The sequence below is a fragment of the Myxocyprinus asiaticus genome, chromosome 10 (genome assembly GCF_019703515.2).
Source record: "Myxocyprinus asiaticus isolate MX2 ecotype Aquarium Trade chromosome 10, UBuf_Myxa_2, whole genome shotgun sequence".
Classification (NCBI taxonomy): domain Eukaryota; kingdom Metazoa; phylum Chordata; class Actinopteri; order Cypriniformes; family Catostomidae; genus Myxocyprinus; species Myxocyprinus asiaticus.
Window position 1 is genome coordinate 29212501 of NC_059353.1, and position 24747 is coordinate 29237247.

General features: G+C 36.5%; 1 protein-coding gene and 1 pseudogene across 5 annotated transcripts; one reads left to right on the forward strand and one right to left on the reverse strand.

Annotated features, from left to right (window-relative positions):
* Window positions 1–223: 223 nt before the first annotated feature.
* On the reverse strand, window positions 224–2980 carry LOC127447569 (transmembrane protein 177-like; annotated as a pseudogene).
* A 5685-nt stretch (window positions 2981–8665) lies between these two features.
* Window positions 8666–19705, forward strand: LOC127447145 (ras-related protein M-Ras-like). 5 transcript variants are annotated; one of them, XM_051708766.1, is made up of 7 exons: window positions 8695–8842; window positions 11164–11207; window positions 14040–14246; window positions 14976–15129; window positions 15287–15386; window positions 16995–17074; window positions 17255–19705. In XM_051708766.1, the coding sequence occupies exons 3-7, from the start codon at window positions 14054–14056 to the stop codon at window positions 17352–17354; spliced, it is 627 nt and encodes a 208-aa protein (XP_051564726.1). In that variant the 5' UTR covers window positions 8695–8842; window positions 11164–11207; window positions 14040–14053; the 3' UTR covers window positions 17355–19705. The 5 variants fall into 5 exon arrangements, with proteins under 5 accessions (XP_051564724.1, XP_051564726.1, XP_051564725.1 ...); XM_051708764.1 differs by lacking the exon at window positions 11164–11207 and having other exon boundaries at window positions 8666–8842; XM_051708765.1 differs by lacking the exons at window positions 8695–8842; window positions 11164–11207 and adding an exon at window positions 11227–13292.
* The last annotated feature ends 5042 nt before the right edge of the window (window positions 19706–24747 follow it).

Below are 24747 nucleotides of genomic sequence, written 5' to 3' on the forward strand. Positions count from 1 at the left end.
CGAGAGAGTGAGAGAGAGAGAGAGAGAGAGAGAGAGAGAGAGTATGTATTACACATTGATGTGTTTTATTTCAACAGCCCTCATGTACATTACAGTCTTATAGCAACTGCACATAAACACAGTTCCTTAAAATACATGTACCTAATACATTTTCACATTGCACATTTTTTAAGAGCTATTTCTTACACATGGTTTTAGTTTAACTAAAATATATTTATGGAGTTCACACTTTCTTGTTTTTCAAAAGATTTAAAATCCCATCTCATCTAGATGTGTAAGGGGCATGACTGAGTCTCAGCAGGTGACCAGGAAACAAGTTTCCACTGGGAACGTACATCTCTTCCATTTAGGTCCCATCAGAGAGTGCAGGGTCTTATTCTGTGTCATGATCGGTCACTAGACATGCACGCCGCACTGCGGTCTGAGCTCTATTCCAACCACTGGCTGAGAGCATCAAAGGCCAGGATATATGATACGACTCTCAAACCCAGAGCCACGACATTAACACCAGCCCTGAGGATGATGGACCTAGCATTAGGCCAAAGATTTGCTTGAGGGCTACACTATACACACAAGTCCCTGCCAGACACACTGCAGCATGCAACACCGGACCACCAGTCACCAGTCAGGCCACTTCTCGTGCTATAGCAAACTTCTGCACCTCCAAAGAGAACACCAGGGATTTTTTGAGAGCAGTGCCTGAGTGACTGTCCCACTCCACCTCTTTGCCGTTGATGAGTATAGTACGGTTGTTGATGCCTGATAGATCATCAGTGGTGATGTTGAAGTTGGCACGGATGACAATCTGTGATCCAGAGGGAAGCCACAGGACACCCGGCCCTACAGGATGAAATCCAAAGGTGGCAAACACACTGAAGTTATCAGGGGAGCTGACAGCAGAATCTTTTAGCACCTCCGCAAAGACACCCTTGAACTTCTCAGACAGGCTGGTTGGTTCTCCTTTGTGCCAGGCCTGGTACACTTTTCTGTATGTATGATCTGTGAAAACATGGTAGAATATGTTGGCAGCAGTGGTGAAGTCCTACCAGAAAAGTGGTTTACTATTGCCCAGTCCTTGTTCATCTGACTGTGGGAATAACAGTACTTTACTGACTGCGAAATCTGCGCATAGGGAGCGGTGGAACTGCAACTCTGTACATATCGTAAATGCATCATTCCTACAATTCGGTGACATTCCGGCATTGAAATTTTGAAAAATAAAACATACTTTTACAAGTTTCTTCATGTTTAATCATTACAGGGACATATTAAAGATTGTATTAGTCATACTGGTCAAGCTAAGTTACTAAAAAATTCAGATGTCCATCCAGTTAAATGGGCAGCATCAGGGTGGACAATAACAGGGTGGACATTCAGTGGATAAATAAGCTACTACATGGTCTGTGATTGATATCTAGGAAATATATTTGTAAACTAATATTTACGATTTTATTTCTGTTATCATAAATACTGTATATTAAAATTTTAAATTATATTAATTTCCCATCTATCTTCCCATAAAAGGGACATGTTATGCTTGACCACATATGACTAACACCACAAAATAAAGGAAAATATAAATAAAACCATAGAGTTATAAACTTCAAATAACTCAAAGAAATTTTGCAGAATGGGTGATGTACACCTCCAGTGTGTGTGATGTAATTTCCTAACATACAGTATATCTTCAATGAAAGGTCATGATATCATGACATAACAGGGTGCGAAATAAATCAAGGGACACACAAAAAACCTCCACTATCAGTGTTAAAATTACACATTTACCACAAATGAATACATGTTAGTGAGAGAATGTAACACTAAACTCTTAACTGTATGTGGAGGAAAAATAGAAATCCAATGATTTAGCATTTATTTTTGTCAAAGATGTTTGACGTGCAGTGTTTGGGACATGAGAAAATGTCACAGTGCAATAGAAAAGGATTTCAATTATTTAAAATTTAACTTTTAAGCCCACAGAAGTGTGTAACATTATAAAATGTCTTTATTCTTTTTAACAAGTCTATCAAAATTGTAATCGGGAGAAATTAAACAATATAAATACCACACACACTTGTAATGGGGACTTAAATGACACAGTTGTAGGAATGACCCATATTTACAGGCGTTCCTGTGCGAGACACTGCTTTACATTGAAAAACAGCTCGGACAGATGCAAAAACGCGTTCAGTGCGAACGTCCCCTACTAAACTTACAATGAAAAACGCTTTAATACAACGACCAGGAAGAAGAGAGAAAGGGAGAGAAAAGGCTTAACATGAGAATAGTGTATTTCTCATTGGATTAGTGTCATTGTTTTGGCAGAAAATAGTGTTTATCATAAGGGAAATGTAAGAAAATAACGTTAAGTGTTTTAACTACACCTGTACTACTGTACTTTTATTTTGAATTAATGGAGTAATGCAGTTTTTCTCTCTCTATTCCAGAACGAGCTCTGACATATGCAATAAAATGTAATGGCATGTCATGAATAGGTGCGTTTACTGGTGTTTTAAAATCCCAATGGTGGGAAACAATTAACATGCACTCGAATGCTATATGATTTTGACAAAATGATCTTGTTTCTGACAGACGCGCTAATTATCACTGATCGTCTGTTTAAAGCAACAGCCGATATCTCACACAACTCAGGGGCGGGGAATGGCATAATTCAAGTGATAATGCACCAATTACAACAAAGAATCTCCAGTTTCACAAAACAGCATCCAATACAGTTAAAGCGAAACTAACGACAGTAGATTATGGACTTCTGAAGCAGCAAAACAAGTGGGAATACCGGGGGTATACGCAAATATTGATCCTTAGAAGTCATTATACGCAAACAGCCCTAGGGAAAAAGTAAGCATACGGCGTATATGTGCGTATGGCCCCAACTACACCAGTGGTTGGCAGAGAAGATGCCCCCACATCCAACTAGTTGCAGCGGTATCCGATACATGAAGATAGAGTCAGTGTTCGATCATTTACCTAATACTTAGAGTTGCATAATTACATGTACAGTAACAATATTTTTTTTAAGCAATTATTACGTTTATTCAGAATCAGAATGAGCTTTATTGCCAAGTATGCTTTCACATACAAGGAATTTGTCTTGGTGACAGGAGCTTCCAGTACACAACAATACAAAAACAGCAACAAGACTTTAAAAAAATTATATATATATATATATATATATATATATATATATATATATATATACAGGTGCATCTCAATAAATTAGAATGTCGTGGAAAAGTTCATTTATTTCAGTAATTCAACTCAAATTGTGAAACTCGTGTATTAAATAAATTCAATGCACACAGACTGAAGTAGTTTAAGTCTTTGGTTCTTTTAATTGTGATGATTTTGGCTCACATTTAACAAAAACCCACCAATTCACCATCTCAAATAATTAGAATATGGTGACATGCCAATCAGCTAATCAACTCCAAACACCTGCAAAGGTTTCCTGAGCCTTCAAAATGGTCTCTCAGTTTGGTTCACTAGGCTACACAATCATGGGGAAGACTGCTGATCTGACAGTTGTCCAGAAGACAATCATCGACACCCTTCACAAGGAGGGTAAGCCACAAACATTAATTGCCAAAGAAGCTGGCTGTTCACAGAGTGCTGTATCCAAGCATGTTAACAGAAAGTTGAGTGGAAGGAAAAAGTGTGGAAGAAAAAGATGCACAACCAACCGAGAGAACCGCAGCCTTATGAGGATTGTCAAGCAAAATCGATTCAAGAATTTGGGTGAACTTCACAAGGAATGGACTGAGGCTGGGGTCAAGGCATCAAGAGCCACCACACACAGACGTGTCAAGGAATTTGGCTACAGTTGTCGTATTCCTCTTGTTAAGCCACTCCTGAATCACAGACAATGTCAGAGGTGTCTTACCTGGGCTAAGGAGAAGAACTGGACTGTTGCCCAGTGGTCCAAAGTCCTCTTTTCAGATGAGAGCAAGTTTTGTATTTCATTTGGAAACCAAGGTCCTAGAGTCTGGAGGAAGGGTGGAGAAGCTCATAGCCCAAGTTGCTTGAAGTCCAGTGTTAAGTTTCCACAGTCTGTGATGATTTGGGATGCAATGTCATCTGCTGGTGTTGGTCCATTGTGTTTTTTGAAAACCAAAGTCACTGCACCCGTTTACCAAGAAATTTGAGCACTTCATGCTTTCTTCTGCTGACCAGCTTTTTAAAGATGCTGATTTCATTTTCCAGCAGGATTTGGCACCTGCCCACACTGCCAAAAGCACCAAAAGTTGGTTAAATGACCATGGTGTTGGTGTGCTTGACTGGCCAGCAAACTCACCAGACCTGAACCCCATAGAGAATCTATGGGGTATTGTCAAGAGGAAAATGAGAAACAAGAGACCAAAAAATGCAGATGAGCTGAAGGCCACTGTCAAAGAAACCTGGGCTTCCATACCACCTCAGCAGTGCCACAAACTGATCACCTCCATGCCACGCCGAATTGAGGCAGTAATTAAAGCAAAAGGAGCCCCTACCAAGTATTGAGTACATATACAGTAAATGAACATACTTTCCAGAAGGCCAACAATTCACTAAAAATGATTTTTTTTTTATTGGTCTTATGATGTATTCTAATTTTTTGAGATAGTGAATTGGTGGGTTTTTGTTAAATGTGAGCCAAAATCATCACAATTAAAAGAACCAAAGACTTAAACTACTTCAGTCTGTGTGCATTGAATTTATTTAATACACGAGTTTCACAATTTGAGTTGAATTACTGAAATAAATGAACTTTTCCACAACATTCTAATTTATTGAGATGCACCTGTATATATTTATATAATGAAATCACAGCATTTGCACTTTAATCTCAACTTTATTTATATAGCATTTAAAACAACAGAGTTGACCAAAGTGCTTCACAGTAATAAAATGTAAAACACAACATTTCAAAATTACCACATACACAAACACCAGTAATCTAAAATCCAAACACTCCAAAACTGTGTCCTACATTTCATTTGTCAGACTCAAAGGACAGTGTAAACAGAAGACTGTTAAGACATGACTTAACAGTCTTCAGTGATTACTCTGGGCCATGCTGCAAACTGTTTATCCGGAAAAGTGAAGCTTTTGGTAAAAAAAAATAAGTCATAATAAAAGCACGATTCAAAATAAGATGCTTGAAATTGAAGAAATGAAATTAAAAAAATGAATACAAATATATTAAAACTTTTTAGAGTATAATGTTTTACTGACCTTATTTGATAATCATAACTATGACAGCAATAGAAAGATTATCTTATTAAAGATTTTTTTAGACATACTGTATGTGAGTAAAGTGACCCTGCAGTTTAAAACTTAAATAGGCCTAAATAACTAAAACACATTTATCAAAGGTGGTTAGAGTGAGCGTGCAATGAGAGATTCCCTTAATTTTGTTTAGAAAGGTCTACGAGTAGTTCAGTACTTATGTCTGTCATTTTAGTTCTGTTCTTTGTGCATCAGATCCCCTTATTATGATGTGATGTTCATCGTGTACATTCACGATACATGCACTCCTTGCGTCACTTTTATTAATCTCTATAAGCTGAGCAAACATCTGAAACCCTGTCTTACCAAAGCCCTAATGATTTATTTAATTGAATTCTGTAATAGTTAATAAATTTCAGTGCCTCGACAAGGTTAATGTCCATGTTTGTTAGTATTTCCATATTATTTTCATTTTCAGAAGACAAACACCTGGACATATTTGCCAAAGAGATCAGCACCTTTGGACCGGACAGCTTCCATAACGAAGCACTTAAGTTAAACTTTACAACAAGCAATCTATGTGCTGGTTTGGAAAACAGGCATTACTCCATCGTAAATAACGAACGACGTAAGTTTAGATGATCATAAAGGCTTAAGTTGCAACGTTATAGGGAAACCCAGTGTTGGCTATTTCTGCAAAGATCAAATCTTTAAAATCTGACAACTCTCCTTTGGCTTACGTTCTGGGCTTTGTGGAGCTGCTGCAATGTTGCAAAATATTTCATTTGATTAGTAGTCTATGTAAAATAAGTGGTCTGGTGAAAAACATGAGTGAATCAGATGTACTATTTAACAGCTGTCCTACAGAGTTGGGGAAATCATTACATTCAAATGGAGGCTAAAGAGTAGACAAGCACAGAAGAGAAACTTCTTGTTCAAGAACCATTTCTGAGGTTGTAGCTACTGAATTATGACACATATGACAATTCAACTGTCATCCTAATGTCCTTGCATCTTGAGATTGTCTGAGATCATATTCAGCGTTCTCATAGACTACACTATTCCTGCAAATTGTTCCCAGATTATGAACAGGGAAGAAATAGTGACAACTCGTCATAGGCGCGTGTTCCACATGAGCGCCAACAAACCTCTAAACATACAGCGAATCAGAGAAGTGCATCGACTGCTTCTCTTTCGTCTGTTTTCCAAAATATGATCAAGTGTGTTTCTTAAAACACACATTTTTGTGTCTAACAGCGTATCTTGTCATTTGTCACTCCAAGAAGTCTTAAAGGTCATCTGCCACACAGTTGCGGGTTGTTGACGAGCAAAATTACCCGCTAATTTCATATGTTGCCATGTCATCTACTGTAACATCTACCACACTCCCACGTATAATAATAATAATTAATTGAGACAAAGCATGGATCCATAATCTTGATGTTAAGCGCAGTGAGTGGATCTGTTTACAGGCATGACTGTAGAGAGCTGCGCAGTGCAGAGAAAATTAGCAACTCTGTAAGAAGTCTTATGTGACCGCCGCAACCCATTTCAGTTTACCACAATCACATAAAACTTTTTATATGAAATAAAAACACATTTTCTAACTATATTTATAACAGGAATATGATGATTATCTTGCAAGTGAGCTATTTTGCGTGCGACAAAATGCAGTTTATTTTTATTTGCAAACTGTTCTTATATTCCTGCAGTTTTGATTGGGTAGACCAGCCGTCATTCTGGGTGGACTAGTGCCACTCTGGCCCTTATGAGGCCTCGCGCCTGATCCGATACTTCTGAATCAGTACCAAAGAGTATAGATGCACTATACGCTTTGTTCGTGTTCATGCGGTAAGGTAAGAACACTTTGCGACAGTTTTACGTCAGCATGGGCGATTGGTGGGATCACGCTGGCGAGGAGACACGAGGCCGATTTTTTAATGGATGTCTATGGATGAAATGCTTCAGTACACTAAATAAACTGCTTTTGTGAGGAAACAGTTCATCACTTAATGAACTGACCGCCTGTCTACTAATCCTCACCATGTTTTACACTAAACAGTCATTTTGGAATTAACTCCGCAAACTGTGATTTACTGTCGTAACACGCTAGTTGGTCGCGAGGCTCTCGCTTATCGTACAACCGCGGATGTGAAGTAGTTAAATAAAAGAATCTCTGGTATTTTATGTCAGTTTTTTTTACAGCGACTGATGGGATGGGTTTTAATTAGTCAGGTATGAATACTTGGGGTTATTACATCATAAATTATATTATTTTATTGTAGGCAACAAATGTCAACAAGAAGTTGTCCTAAAACATGAATGAATTGAATGGATGATTCAGCTTTTTGAGCCACCAAGCGCCATCTACAGGAAGACTAAACTTTTTGGCTATAGTATTAGTTTGTGAGGAATCCGTTATTGGCCGTTAACGTCTGCTCTCCCACGAAGGGATTTCTTTTTCCTATTTCTAAAGAGTAATTTTCAGAACAGTTAGGCTACACCTATACAGATGCATTACAAACTTTGCCACAAGAATTCGATATAAGTGGAGGGTCCATATATTTGTATTATTATTATCTTAAATGCTTTTAAAATGTGATAAAAGTGATGCCTACCCCTACCCCCCTTTTTTTTTTTTTTTTTTTTAATTAATTTTATTTATTTTTATTTATATGTGGGTTAGGTTAAGGTTGGACTGTAAAACTGTCACTGGTGCAGGTTGTGTTGAACTAAGATCTTACACCAGAGTCCTAACAACATTGCAAATAATTTCTCAAGCGTCGTCTTAAAACAAACAGACAAACGAGCAAGTTTATTATTATTATTATTATTATTATTATTATTATTATTATTATTATTATTATTATTATGCTGCCCTTAAATTTGATAATGTTTTTATCTCATCAATCATGAGTGTCCGATTTAAGGACCTTATAAAGCATTATGTTACGTTTATGAGGCCAATGCAACATCTGTGCAGATGTGTTATGCAAAAGCTTACTCGATACGTGTACATTCAATTGCTAAATTAATCAGTAAACACATCTCACATCTGTCATGAGCATTAGCCTACTTTTAAAAGGGTCAAATTGGTTTTCCTTTTGTAGTTTCTAATTAAGCGGGTTGTTTTTTTTTAAAACAACATGTAAGCTAATAAACTAGCTGCCGCTTTAAATGTGATGATGAGGCTTTAGTAAAGAGGAACGGTCCATTTGCACTTGCGGGGAAGATTTTGCTGTTTATCTGACGCTGCACAGATTTGAAAGAAAAACAGTGTATGTCTGAAATGATCTGTTGAATATTTACGATTGCTTGAGTCAGATGTACATGTTTCCAGTTAAATAAATGAGGAAATGCTCTATAATTGTTGCCAAGAGAAAGGCATTCACCCCGGCGAAACCATTCTATTTATAGTATCAGCAGTTGAGATGTGGATATTGTTACATTGTAATTTCATAAGGCGGAGGAAAATGTCTTATTATTTTCATTTAACGTAAAGAGCAGATACTGTCTTCACTAAACCTGTTGACTATCCTGAACTCACAGATACAGGGACATGTCGAAGAGATGTCAGAATATTTGCACACTTGGTCAATCACCCAACCCATCACTGGTAAGTTTTCTGCCCAGAGTTTGGTAGTGATTTTTGATTATTTATCAACAATTTGCAAAAACGTCACGCTCAAATTTGTCACTTCAGACATGACTGTTTTCAGGGATGCCCGTTTTAACACATCAGATTGAGACTGACGTTGGCATGGAAAGTTAATCAAAACTGAAAATTCTGTCATAATTTACTCACCCTCATGTTGTTCTAAAATGGTATAACTTTCTTGCGTGGAACACAAAAAAGGAGATGTCTGACAGTATGTTAGCCATAGGCACCATTCACTTTCGTTGCATCTCTTTTCCATACATTGATAGTGAATAGTGAGGCTAACATTCTGCCTATCATCTCTTTGTTTTTTTTTTGTTTTGTTTTTTTTTATTTTTTGTGTTCAATGGAAGAAAGGAATAGTATTTATTCATGATGACAAAGTATTCATTTTGGTGAACTATTCTTGCATGTCTGGATTTCTATTTTATTATTATTATTATTATTATTATTTTGTACCAGCTGCCACAAATAGTGCAAACCTTTTGAGAGTAAATTTATATAAGGGGCTGCACTTTCCAAATACCATATCTCCTGTTCATGGTACAGGGACACATAAGCATTACTTGTATCACCCTATACATCAGAGAGAGAAGCTCTGTCATCATTTACCCACCCTCATGTCCTTTCAAACCTATGTGAATTTCTTTATTCCACAAAACACTAGGGGAGAGGTTGTTTTGGCTGCTCTTTTTATAAAACTAAAGGATATAGTGACCACGGACTGTCAAGCAGAAAAAGGTCCAAAATTAAGCAATACCTTGAATATCACAATTATTTTAATTTTGTTTTTTTATTTGGCCATGAGGTTTCATAAAGAGCGCATTAGTAGACTAATTTCACCATCCTTCAGGTCTGCACTATTAATCAAAATAACATCAAAATGGCAATATGGTCATATGTGATTAATAAACTGCAAAAGGCTGTGATTAAAGACATAAAACATGGTCTGTGTGTTTCAGAATAAACGGGTAACACGCTGTTCTGTGCAGTGTGCACGTGCTGGGTTCATGGGCTCATGTTTTTAGCACTTTTAGAGCAGGTCACGTGCATTGTGAAAGAAAAGTAGTGCATGTTTAAGCATTCATGCAATTCCAAACATTAGTAATCTCTACAAGTTATTATTATTATTATTATTATCTACAAACACAGTATAACAGAAAAGGAGGAGATGACAGCGTTTCACCAGATGTGGAACATTGTTACTGTCAAATACACACTGATACTGCACTTGCAGTGTCAAAATAAAAGTTCCAGGTTAAGGTAAATAGGACAGAAATATATGACTTTTATATAAAACAAATTTAATCCTTAAAGTAATAATGATAATTCAGTATTATATAATAATAATAATAATTTTAATAATAAATTTGACTGGGTCCCACTGTAATAATTTAGTATTATGCAATATTCAACTGGGTTCCCAAAAAATGAGTAGTTTTGTACACCTTGTTCATTCACAGAAAATGTTTTAGTAAAAATATATAAATGTAAATAATGCTTTTTTTTTTTAAGCCACAATGTATCAATGTATATAAAATATAAATATAAAAATGCACATGAAAATAATTCTCCCTTGTGTTCATTTATTGAAAAACTGGGGGAAACATGTCTTCATTATTTTTAACTAGATTTTTATTCAATGCCTTTAAAATATTGAATCTACTTGGCTGCAGTGACTGTTTGGATGAAATGACAGATCCTCTGATATAAAAAAGAAAAAAAAAAAGAAATCACTTTTGAGCCATTTCAGAGCAAATACATAATTATCGAGATATATATCAAATGTTGTCAATAGGCTGAAAAATATTTAGATTTCGGTAGCCATATCGCCCAGCACTACATACAGTTCATGTGCTGTAATTCAAGTCTGAAGCCTTACAATTCTTCAAAATTTCTCTATTTGAGTTCCATGCAAGAAAGGAAGTCATATGGGTTTGGAACACCACAAGGGAGTAGATGATGACAGAATCTTTTGGGTGAACTATTCCTTTCAGTACAGGAACTAAGCGGTTAGGTTTTAATCTTAAAGTGGTCATGACACGAGGAATACAATTTTCCTTGATCTTTTGACATGTAAGAGGTCATTGTACTACAAAAACTGTAAGTTTCAGAACTCAAAACTTAATCTTCACTGCAAAAAAAGAGCATTTGGTAAAATCAAGCTCCCAAAACATCTTGTTCTCTATTTCCTCCATGTTGTGATGTCACACCATGGCAATCTGACTGCCTCCACAAAAACACATCAATGCCTACTTCACCTTTAATCACTTCCGTAGCTTGTCCAGCAGCAGTGAGCAGTGAGATGGCAAGGAGAGAGCAGGTAAGTGAAAAGCAGAGAGACAATCATACAGTGGGCTTTACTATCAAGTCTTAAAGGCAGTGGCGAATTCTCAGGGCCAGCAAAGCCTTCTCTGCTGGCCTAACATGCCAAATAATAAATATTTTTCATCCTTTCATTCTCATTGACCTTTGTGCCTATGTATTTTTAATTGCTTTCCACTCTTCATTAATCTACAAACAAATAAAGAAAAACGAAAAGTTTATCCATACAGAATTTATTCCTTGATGCTTACAAGCACAGTGTGACAACTGTTTCACAAATCGCATGCCCGAAGCAGCATGTGAGTCTGAGCTCCACCCCCTCAGGCCTTCAGAATTTCTTCAGAATCCCTCAACAGTGCAAATGAATGGGCAACTAAAGTCAGATTGTCAGATTCATCAGCCAATCAGATTGATTTATTTGTTCTTGGTGGGTGTGATCTTTAGGATATGTCCCGGTTGAGGCCTTCTAGCTGGCCTTGAGTGACGCAATCACACGTGAAGAGCGTGAGATCTTGCTGACGAGTCGGCTTTCATCACTGCTGGTATTGCCGTTGAGAAAGAGATCCTTATGTATTTAAAAACACGAGATGTTCTGCATGACCGTGTGATTGCTTAATTTATTAAACAGGAAAGGAGGACTGGTTTTCACTTCAAGCAAATTGGTAAGTGCTTTTTGCATTGTTATAGCAACATCAGGAGTTTTCTAAGTGTAAATTAGGCTGCTTGAGAATTCAGTGTCGAATCAAGTTTTGAAAAGTAGTGCTGCGTTCCATTCAACTCGGAAAGTGGGATTTTACAACTTCCTACTAGGAAAGTGCAAAGAAATTCATCTTGAATTCAGAATTACAACTTGTAGGCTTGAGCAGAAATTCTCAACTCCGATTTCGCCGAGATGCAGGGGCATGATGTCACACAAACATGTCGACACTCAGGGAGATATACAAAGTAAGTGATAAACATTCACTTTATTAAGTAATATCGATAAATGAGTTCGTTTTCACATTACATGATATCAAAGCTTGTTTAACAATCGCCTGCAGAAACAGGTGTATAAAACCTGGTAAATTATAATCTCTTTTGATAATCGTACACCTGAAGCACAAATGCTAGTGCTGCAGCATTGTTTATCAGTTGGGTTGCTAGGAGATATCTCTAAAGAGAGTCAAACCCCTGTTAAGCTAACGGGAGCATTGCAGTTCCGAATATCAGGGAATGGAATGCATTTATGATCGGAGATATCAAGTAGGAATATCCCTCATCCAGCTTGAATCGAACAGCATAATCTTGAACCGACGAAACAACATTTATTGCAAGCAATATTTAAATTGCAAATATTATTAGATAGATTTTCCAGGTATTATAGACCTCCTTGGTAGATTCATATGAAAAATTATGATTTTTGAATGTCTGTTCGAAAGACATTCATTTCACAAAACAGTCATGCTGCAGTTAAAATTAGGCTTGCTTGAGCATTAAGTGTCATTTCAAGTTCTGGCTTTTGTGCGTGGACGTGTTTTAAAATGTCAGTTGGTATTACTAGTTAGCTGCGACATAATGTATGATGCTCAAAGGCATAGGGTGTCTTATTCATTGTGAAACTGTGCTTAAAGGAGAAGCAGCACCAAAACCGAGCGTTTCTGACAGATGGTCAGAATGAGGGTGGAAAATGATCATGTTTTACCAATTTACAACTGTCGTTTGTCCAAAAAACTTTACTAATATTATAAGTAAATCTCAAGGAACATATTAAAATAATAAAAAAGGCATGTCAGACCCCTTTAATATATGTCAGTTTGAGGTCTCTCTCCTGGGTGTCTGGTTGGGAGATGTCTCACAGTTCCCTTGTGAAAGAGAGATCACGCAAATGTCTAGGCCTGTTGGAATTAGGAAGGAAGTTTACTTCTTCCTCACATTGTGGGCTCCAGGAAGGGGTGGCCTTCACCCACTGACAGACTTTTCCTTTAGAGCAGCCCACAGTGCCCTTCTCACAGACTGGGTGAATATTTCCTCATTAGCTTAGCTGCTGTCAAGACAATTTGAGTTCCACAAAGTCCTCCTCCTGTTAGAGAACGCATTTTTATAGGTAAGAAAATATGGTTTTACTTTCGTTTTTTATTTTGTTTTATCATAAAACCTTTAATGTCTTAATCCATAAGCCTGTACATGGTAACATTGGGACACTTGCAGTTGAATCTTGTTTGTAGTTTTACACAGCCAGTCCTTGTTCTCGTCATTGTATTTTGGTTGTCAATTTTTGCCATAATAATTATTGGTAATAGGGGTGGAGCAGCCTAAGAGGGAAGTGTGAATGGGCAGAAATTATGTGCATTTGTGCGTTTGTACTTGGCACCTCTTGAATGTGTTTTCTCCGTGTACCAAGAACATTTCCTCAATCATTTTTGCATTTAACCACACATTTGCAAGGCTATAACTGATGTTTTACAATACATACAGTACATAATTTCACTCTTGTTCTCATCAACTTTATTGAAACTTAATGAAGTGCAGTTCCATGAGACTATATTCCAAAACAAAACAGACTTGGGCTTGGAAGAATCAAGGCTTCCTCACAGCTAGTGTTTTTCAAAATAAAATGGCAATTACAAAGTACCATGATGCCTGTGTCTAGACCATATCCTTAGTAGTGCATTTCTTTATCCTAATTTAGCTCTTACTGGACTGTTCCATAACCACAGAAAACATAATTTTAACTTTTAATCAGCACCTTTAGCTTCTATATTTAACATAAAATGTGAGAATTGCTCATTACTGTCATCTACCTAACACTTAAATTGAGATTATAAGGATAACATACACTTCTCTTTCCCAGGTATAGCTGTTATCATGGCAACCAGTGCAGTCCCTAGCGACAACCTCCCAACATACAAATTGGTGGTTGTGGGAGATGGAGGCGTGGGAAAGAGTGCTCTTACCATCCAGTTTTTTCAGAAGATTTTTGTGCCAGACTATGATCCTACTATTGAAGACTCCTACTTGAAACACACAGAGATTGATGGCCAGTGGGCGATTTTGGATGGTATAACCCAATAAACTTATCTGACTGTAGTATTTTTCTGTATTCTCATAACATTCTGTGTATTTGCAGACTTAACAGTATCAAGCTGGTCTGGTCTAAGCTGGTTTAGGTGACTGATCAGCTAAACTACCAGCCGGTAAGGCAGAGGACAACCTTATAGACTATCTTGGCTTAGTTGGTGGGGTCCTGCTTTAGTTGGTTAACCATGTTCCAAAAAAACTTCAACTGGTTTGTTAAAGAAAAAGAGTGTAATTTCTGTGTCTCTGGTGGCACCAAATGGAACTGCAAGAATAATTACTGTTTCATAAGCTCTTTCCCAATCTTCCATTGGTCGTACATACAGGTAGTTCCCCTCTTAACTCGCATCATTGGTTGAGCCAATTTTGCTATGTTGGGCAGGCTGGATTTTGATAGCACCACAGAGCCAAGTAAGCCAGAACCTTCAAATGGCTTACTTATAGTTGTCTCTACATATTAAGCTGTGATTGGAGAAAGTATTTTATTATCATAAAAATCACCTTTAACATTTAAGGGGAGTTTTGCCTTAAATGTATTGGACAGTAAAGAAACAACCTAGAAACAATGGGGAGATATGATCAGCCACACCTATGACCAACTTGAACTGGTTGACCAGCTTGACCTTAGGCTGGTATGACCTGGGTTTTCCAGCAGGACTGCCTAAAATCAATTTGATTACATTGTATTCCCTGATGCATTTGTTCCTTGCAGTTTTAGACACAGCAGGTCAAGAGGAATTCAGTGCCATGCGAGAGCAGTACATGAGGACTGGCGATGGTTTTCTCATTGTGTTCTCTGTGACGGACAAGGCCAGCTTTGAACACGTTGACCGCTTTCACCAGCTCATTCTACGAGTGAAAGACCGGTCAGAACTTTAGTGTACCTCATACACAAATCAAGACCACAACACCTATTCGCCAACTTGATATAAATATTTCCTTCAGAAAGACTGCATGCCTTTTTTTCAATAAATTGCTAGATTCCTTCTGTCAAATATGAACATTTTTTTATGTCTTCACCAGGGAGTCTTTCCCCATTGTCTTGGTGGCCAACAAAGTGGACCTGGTGCATCTGAGGAAAGTGACAAATGAACAGGGTTGTGAGATGGCAGCCAAACACAGTGTGAGTCCATAGATACCAGAGCTAATGTTATACAAAAATAATCACTACTTTTTGTTCAGCTTTTCAATGTAAACAGTCATAACACTGCTCTGACACAATTCTTTTAGCATGAATTAAAGGTGCACGTAGCTATTTTTTTTAAATGTTGCACTGGTTGATTTGACAGTTGTCTTAAATATGCTGATACCTAGCAGCATGGACAAAAGATTTTAGTTACCAAAGCCAAATGTGCTTTTTGCAGTCAGCCACAATTCATTTATTCCACTAGTGAAAATGTCCAATAACAGGGGAGTTACCGAGAATAAATGAATAGTATTTGGGTGTTTTTTAGGCTTCTGATATGACTGGAGTCTTCATTTTCTAATTTTTGTTATATATATATATATATATATTTTTTTTTTTTCTTTTTTTTTTTACTTTTAGCCCATGACAAATAGACCCACATGGTATCAATGGTCTTATGTGAAAACACAGGGAGAGCTTTCTGGCTGCCTTAAGAGCCACATGACACCAATGGGATTTGCCATTAGTTAACCCACAATTTATTTTGGGATGTCTTTGTGTCTGGATGTGTGTGTTTGGGTTGTGGGTTCTTGTGTTGACTCAGTTATAAAGACTGACAGCAGTAGGTTAGTTAACCCAAAAATGAAAATTCTGTCATAGACTCATCCTCATGTCTTTCCAGACTTGAAGGACTTTCTTTCCTCCATGGAACACAAAAGGAGAGGTTAGGCAGAATGTTTATGCTGCTCATAAAACACCATAAAAGTAGTCCATATGACTTGTGCACTAAATCCCAAGTGTGCTGAAGCCATACAATAGCTTTGTGTGTGAAATTTAAAGGAATATTCTGGGTTCAATACAAGTTAAGCTCAATCAACATCATTTGTGGCATAATGTTGATTACCACAAAAAAATCATTTTTAGTTGTCTTTTCTTTTCTTAAAAAAATAAATCAAGGTTACAATGAGGCACTTACAGTGGAAATGAATGGGCCAGTGTTTGGTGGGTTTAAAGGCTGAAATGTGAAGCTTATAATTTTATGAAAGCACTTACATGAATTCTTCTGTTAAAACTCATGTATTAATTTAGCTGTAAAGTTGTTTATATTGTACTTTTTAGACTCATTTTGGGGTTTTAGGGTTTGTTGACATTACATCTTCATGGCAACGAAGTTGTAAGTTTGGCTTTAACTTTAAACAGTAAAGGTTATTATGTAATTTTATCACACTAATATCAAAATGTATTTATGTGGTAATCAAGATTATGCCACAAAAACTGTCGATTGTATTGAACTTGGAATATTCCTTTAAGTTGTTATTTGTTAAGATATAATGTGAAGTTGTTATTAGTAAATTAGAATGAAATAAAAATATATATTTTAAATAAATGTATGTAAAATTAAAACAAATCATATATACAAAACTGAATTGTTAAATGTATTATTTATTGTATGTATCTACGTACTTAAAATCTTGGGATGTAAATTTTACATTTATAATTTAAAGTATTTATACTTTATGGTCATAGGTTTTCAGCTGACAAAAAAGGTTAGGAATCCCTGCTATAATTGGTGACTTAAGGAAGTTGTATTGATTTTTTTCTCAGATTACCTACATTGAAACAAGTGCCAAGGATCCACCAATGAATGTGGACAGAGCCTTTCATGAACTGGTCAGAGTTATCAGGTAAATAACTCTCATGATCTAAAATATGAATGTGACATTTGAAAAGAGTTTGTCTCATTATAATGTACTAGTATGATATACAGTAAAAGATGAAAATGTTATCTACTTCTGTAATTTGCAATTGAACAGAGCATTTTTTCATTGACACTTTTAACTCACATTCACACTTTGCATTTCAAGACAACAAAATCCAGAGCGGAGTCTGAAAAAAAAGAAAAAGACGAAGTGGCGTGGAGACAGAGCCATGAATTCTCACAAGCTTCACTGTGTGATGTTGTGACTACCTCTCCTGTCGAAATCATCAGCGTTCGGCATGATAAACTGCCACAGAACACTGAATGGAGATCTGCACTAATGGGAGGACCACAGACTTTGAGTATCAAAGACCTCACATGAAGTCAGACAATCTCTTCCTGTCTCAGGGAGGCATATTAGGAGAGTCAAGGGATCACTGCACTCAATGAGGAGCTAACTGAACTTCCTGAAGTAGACACTGTGTCCTAACCAGCCGGGATGCATCAAGTAATTTACCTGTCCTCGCTGAAAGCAAAAATGCTGCACGAAGCAACAAAATCACAGCCAAGCAGAACCTGACTGATGTTTAAAATACAACTATGTTAAGCAGGATTTTGGACCAATGTGATATCACTGTGGGCGGCCCAGTGAGACTGACAAAATGTTGCACATTGCTTTTTGCAGATGGGGCCAGTTGATAAAAACTTGGCTTGTGTGGAATCCTACATTTATACAGAGAATTTACATTTACATTTACATTTATTCATTTGGCAGACGCTTTTATTCAAAGCGACTTACAAAAGAGGAAAACATAAGCAAATCATCTTAAGGAGACAGTGGAATGAAAAGTGCCATATTACAAAGTTTCACTAGCACCAGAATAGCATTCAAAACAGAGTAAATAGTTGGAGGTGCCAAGTCGCTTCACTGCTGGTCGCTAGTAGGTGTTCCTACTGGAAACAGTATCCAACTGTATCAGTAGGCGGATCACATGTGCTCCACACTCCTCATTTCCATTGGTAGTCCCTGCATCATGTTGCTACTCATTTAAATTAGTTAACCTGCTCAACTTTGTTGCATTTCCAATGGTCACTGTCACTTGTGCTGCCTCAAATCGCCAACTCTCAAAAATGAACGACTTTCAATCACTTTGTCACTGCAGATTGTTGTTTGTGTGAATGTACCTTAGGACACGTTGTGAGAATTTGCACATGGACAGTGTTAACATTCCACATAGAATAGGGATATTTGTTTAACGATCAAGGAGTTCCATTTGAAAGATTAAAATCTGTCTTAATATTGAATATTAATTGCCATTTTTGTAGAAATATGTAGGATGAGTATAGGTAGTGGAGCTTATTTATGATGAGGACACTTTTAGTGTCATTTACGTCCTAAAAAAGACTTTTACTGTTTAGCACAAGAAGTACTGACATACAAGTACATGACAGTCCCATTGCACTAGCGCACAAATCCAAATCTTTTTGCACTTTTTCAGTAGGGGATGGTATGAATGTTTTGGATTGTGTTGCACACTTAAAGGTGCTGTAAGCAATGTTTTGTAATTACATGTATTAAATGTCCCTTCCCCCTGACAGATATTACTGAAATTGGTGTCCTGAGATTTTATAATGCAGTTTTAATCAAGCTATGAGTTTCTGTGTAGTCGAGCTAAAATCCTCACCTGACTATCCAAACATACATGACACAATGCAAAATCGAATATTTCAAGGACGACAAATACAGCGGGTTAAATACGCAGGTTTCTTTGTAGACACGTGGGAGTGGCCCACGCATTTTTTTTTAGCCATTTACAAAACTACCCAAATGATTCAACCCTCTCTGCCTGAATTATTTGGCATATTTGGATTTGCTGGCATGTCTTTTTGGAGAGCGTGGTTTTGGAGAGAGTATGTGTAGTGAAGTTAGCAATGTGTTGGAAGCCTTTAATTTAAAGCTTCTGTTGCATACAATGGAAGTGAAGGTTAGAGAGAAATAGTGTGATTTAGATGGATAGATGGGCTAGATTTTATGCTTGATCAGCCTTCATTATTCACCAGTTTTCCAAACCTCCTGTGCCTCAGATTCCTTTTTGTTGAACCAATTAATGTGCCTGTGCCTGCATGATAAATAGTCAATTTCTTAGCCACTTGTTCTAACCATTCCCAAAGGACAGACCTGTAGAAACTGATCCAGTCTGCCATTAAAGCCATTGGAACTTAAAGCTAAATTATTTGTTGTAATGTACAGTACAGCTTTGCTCTGCTAAGTTTTTCTTTATTTTGACACATCATTATGTAATTCAGTAAGGGACAATGTATCAAACCTTTCTGTGACCTTTTCAGTTGAATTGAGACCAAGTATTGTTCCATTTTCGGCATCAAGTTTAGATAGTTCATATCCCGAATCTCTGTTACAATTACTTTAACTGTGACAGGTGACATTGTTTGTTAGAAATCACAGTGTGGAGATGAATTTGCACAGGTGGACACATTGAATTTCCACAGCAAACAAGTCACTCAAAGCCCTTTACATCTTTCATGGTGTTAAACATAAATATAATCTCTATGTGAAATAAAAGTTTTCAATTGCTTTTGAATAAAAAATTAAGCTTTACACCAACTGTGTGTTGTTTATTTGCCATTAGTCAATGATAACTGGCTCGTCTTTAGAATTTTTGACTCTGTGGTAAAGGACTGACAACACAATCATATTACTGGCCTTATTAGAAATGCATACAGTATATGCAATTTTAATTAAGTGTTATATTTCAAATGTACTCCTTACAAATATTGCTGTTGCTTAGATTTATGTAATTCTTTTGATTGGTAAATTACATTAAACACATTATAGTTTATATTATAAAGAGCCTGCCAGCAATGATTTGAAAAATTTGTGTATTAACTGTTTACATTTGTTCATATTTTGTACCCATCCAGTCCCATTTTATTATATTATATAACAGATCTGGACATGGTTTGTTTAGCATAAATCATTGTTTACATGTACTGCCTTTAATTTTTTTTTTTTTTTACTTGTTAATGAATGACGTGAATTAATTTTTGTTTGTTTTCATTACATATCATTTTTTTTTGTGTGTGTGTGCAGCGCATGTGTTTCAGGAATATTATTCTGGGTTTAATACAAGTTAAGCTCAATCGACAGCATTTTGGCATAATGTTGATTACCACAAAATGTATTTTGATTAGTCCCTCTTTTTCTTAAAAAAACAAACGAACTGCATTAATGATTAAAGACATTTAACTTTCTGAATAGAAGGCACTAAACATTGACTCAAAAAGCATGAGGCCTGGATGAAATTGCCTTTGCCAGCAGATGGCAACAAAGCTTTTATATTTTCGCAGTTATATTAGATTTATCCATGACTCTACAGAAAGTTTCATTCAACTCGGCAAGACTGATCTTCCAACTACCTACTTGGAAAAGTGCAATGGAACACCACTTGAAGTCAGAATTCCAACTTGGAAGCTCGTGTGGAAATTTTCATCTCTGATTTCGCCAAGATGCAGGTGCGTGACGTCACACAAACATGTCATGAGATATACATAGTAAGTGATAATAAACATTCACTTTTATCAAGTAATATCGTTAAATGAGTTCAAGCTTACACATTACATGATATTAAAGCTTGTTTAACAAACTTCTGCAGAAACAGGCGTATAAAACATGGTATAATATACTCCTTTTCATAATCGTACACCTGTAGCACAGATGCTAACGCTGCAGCCTTGTTTATCAATTGGGTTGCTAGGAGACGTCTCTGGTTACAGTAAAACACCTGCCAAGCTAACGGGAGAGAGTTACAGTTTTGATCCCTTAAACGTCATCTTCCGAACATCTGGCAATGAAATGCATTTATGGTCAGAGATATTAAGTAGGAATATCCTACATCCGACTTGAATGTAATGCAGCATTAGTCCCATCATGAACAACAATAAACAATAACATTCTTCTAAAAACAACAACAACAACAACTAAAAAGCTGAGGTCTGGAAGACCAGGTGTTAATGTTTTTTTTTTTTTTTTATTTTATTTTTTTTTATCTTGTTGTTTGATGCTGAAATCATTTTATTTTGACTTTTTGACATGTTTTATGATAGATCATACCATAGAGATGACAGGAAATGATAAGTAGAAGGAAGGGGAAGCAGGGTCAGAAAACAGTGCGAACCAGACTTAATGTCATGTTGTCCACATGTGCACTTCAGCTCAACGTTTCAGAGCACAAACCACGAGGGCATGTCTTCAACTTGAAATATTACCCAACTTGTTTAATGCATTTGATATATTTTAAGTATTATCAAAGGCTGTGTCTCGTTTGGAAGGATGCGTCCTCCGGAGGTCGCATTTGTCGGCCGCATACATCATCGAGGCTGTCTCGTTTCATTAAAAAAAAGGGGGGGGGCGGATGGCGACCTGAACGGTTGTGTGGGTTTCAGCTCTGAGATATTTTCGAGGAGTTTGCAGTTTCTGGGCCAATATGTGAACCACGAGGTACTCACATATCACTCTCTTAAAACTTGGAATGCACAAATTCTCATGTTGATCAACAAGCTTAATTGTGGACTATCACTGTTTAGATAAAAGTTGTACTGATTAGCCATCGTGTTAAACTAACAGAAATGCCAAAAAGCAAAAACAGAAAATCACTTTCCTCGCTCTTTGGAGTAGAGAAGGCATCTGAAGAATATGATCTCCTTTCAGACTCTCCAATTAATAGTCCTATGTCAAAAAAGCCCTGTCAGGGAGAAGTTTCTGAGGGCTCTAACGCTGATATTCTCGGTGCCGTTAATGGCCTCTCTGATTGCTTGGCAATGTTGGAACAACAGACTGCCCAAAATTCGATCACGATTGTCAATCTTTCAAAGACGATTGATTTTGTGGGCGAGGAGTTGAAATCTCTGTCCACACGTGTCAAGACAAACGATAAAAAAAAAGTATCGCAGATGGGGCAGACTGTCAGAATGTTTCAAGATAAGTGCGATCAAGCCGAGATCTACAGCAGGAGGTGGAATTTTAGGTTAATCAAATCTCAAAGAAACAGAAGGGGAAAATATTAAACAGAATGTGCTTGAAATCCTCAAAGTTCTCACTCCGGACCAAATAGATGACCTCCACTTCTCCGTAGATGCAGTTCACAGAATTGGACGTCCTGGGGCTGGAAAAGAGAACCACAGACTGGTTATCATCCAGTTCTCGATGCGCACTTACAAGGATAAAATGTGAAAAGCTGCACGGGATCATCCTGTACTCAAAGAAAGAAGGATTCGTTTGGCAGAGGACCTGACATTTGCTGAAAAACAACAGAGGAAGATGCTGTGGCCAAGAGTGAAAGCAGCTAGAGAAGAAGGGAAGAGAGCTTACTTTCGTGGAGCAGATGCCTTCATAGAGGGAGAAAAACTGTCTGTCAATGACCATCAAGATATGATTATCAAATGAGAAAGAGTTGTCTAATGCACGGACTGGCCTTTTGGGCGTAAATAGTGTGAACAGACTTTAAATCATGCAGTCGTCGTCCAGATGCTGTAACTCATCAAAATTTAAAGTCTACTGATTCTTACTTGTTTGTAAGTTCTATTAATATAGTATAATTTGTTCTGACATCAAAGTAAGTTAGTTATGTCCGATTTAGTTTTCAGAAGTTTAAAGATTATTTATCTTAATGTTAGGGGTTTACGTGACAGCACTAAAAGAAAGTCGATGTTTATTTTCGTTAGACGCAGCAATGCAAATATAATTTTACTACAAGAGACTCACTCAGGTGATACTGATGTGAAACTGTGGCGTTCTCAGTGGGGTGACCAAATCTTTTGTTGTCATGCATCTCATCATTCAGCAGGGGTTGATATTCTTCTAAACAAGTTCAAAGGTGATGTAGTGGAATCAGTTAAATCCAAGGAGGGTTGATGAATATTTGTTGTTGTTAAATTGGACAGTTCTCTTTTTGTTTTAGGTAATATTTATGGATATATCAGTTCAGCCCAAGCTAAAAAAAATGTCTAAGGAGGTCACACATATCATATCAACATTAATGGGAAAATACCAGGGTGCCTTTTTGATAATTGGAGGTGATTTTAATGATGCCCCAAATGATTTTATAGATCGTTTCCCCCCGCATATAGTTTGTACATCAAAATTTTAATTTTTATGTAACCATTTCTCTTTTGTGGATGTTTGGAGATTCTTAAATTCTAATGAAAAGTGCTACTCTTGGAGTAACTCCTCTAGATCCTACCAAACAAGAATTGATTTATGGTTAATTAACCCTACGTGTATTCAATATGTGACAGAAATTACATATTGTCATGCACCTGACAATATGTAAAAAGTTACTTTTTTGCTTTAGAAAAGCGAAACTATAAAAGACAAAATCTATCTTCCCTTAAAATTGATGTAATTATTACAAATCCAAAACTGACTGCAAAATATGTAGAATCCTTTTATTCTCAGTTATATAAATCTGTGCTACAAAATGATACTGTAAATGCTCTGATTTTTTTTAAGTCAATTAAACACCCCTTCCAAACTATTTCTACTCAATTTCGAAATCTCTGCAATGAAGAACTGAAGAAAAATTAGTTGGTTACAGCCATTAGTTCAATGAAAAAAAATACCAGGTACAGATGGACTTTCAGTGGAGTTTTACATCTGCTTCTGGGACATTATTGAAAATCCCTTATTTGAAATGGATAAGGAATGTATCAATTCGAAAGGAATATCAGCTTCCATGAAACAAGGTTTAATAACTCTACTTCCTAAACCTGACAAAGATAATTTGATATTAGATAATTGGCGCCCCATAACACTATTAAACGTGGATTATAAAGTGTTATCGTATGTATACGCAAATTGTTTTAAAAAAGGTTTAAGTGAAATTATTAGCAAATGTCAAAATGGATTTATGGCTGGCCGGCATATAAATTGGAATATTAGATTCATTTTGGATTTGCTAGACTATTCACATTTGGTGGAATCTGAAGCATTGATGGTGTTTTTAGATTTTCACAAAGCATTTGACACGATTAAGCATCAATTTATATATAATGCGCTTAATGTTTTTGGTTTTGGTGATACACTTATTTCCTTAATTAAAATGTTTCATAAAGATATCAATAGCTCTATTAACCTATATCCAAATACCTCTAAAAGATTCCCTGTTTGTAGGGGGGTATGTAAAGGTTGCCCTATATCCCCATTCTTATTTCTTATTGTAGTGGAATTTCTTTCTATAAAAGTTTTGAATTCACCAACTATTCAAGGGATTACCATTTTCAATAAACAAATTAGATTAACTCAACTTGCGGATGATACTGTTTTTTTTTTTTTAAAGATATGGGACAATAATGTGCAGCGTTAATACTAGTACAGACATTCTTGGAAGCCTCTGGTTTAAGGCTTAATATAACTAAATGTGAAAATGTGTCTAGGCAATATTCCAGTTAAAAATAAGGTTAAATATTTAGGGGTAAATATTACTAAAAATATGACCTACATTTTTCTCCTAAATTATTATTTTTTTTTAAATAATTGGCTGCAAAGAGATTTGACTATTATTGGAAGAATCTTACTAGCTAAAGCAGGAGGAGTATCTAGATTTGTCAATCCGGCAGTATTTCTTTTCATTCAAGATTTGACTT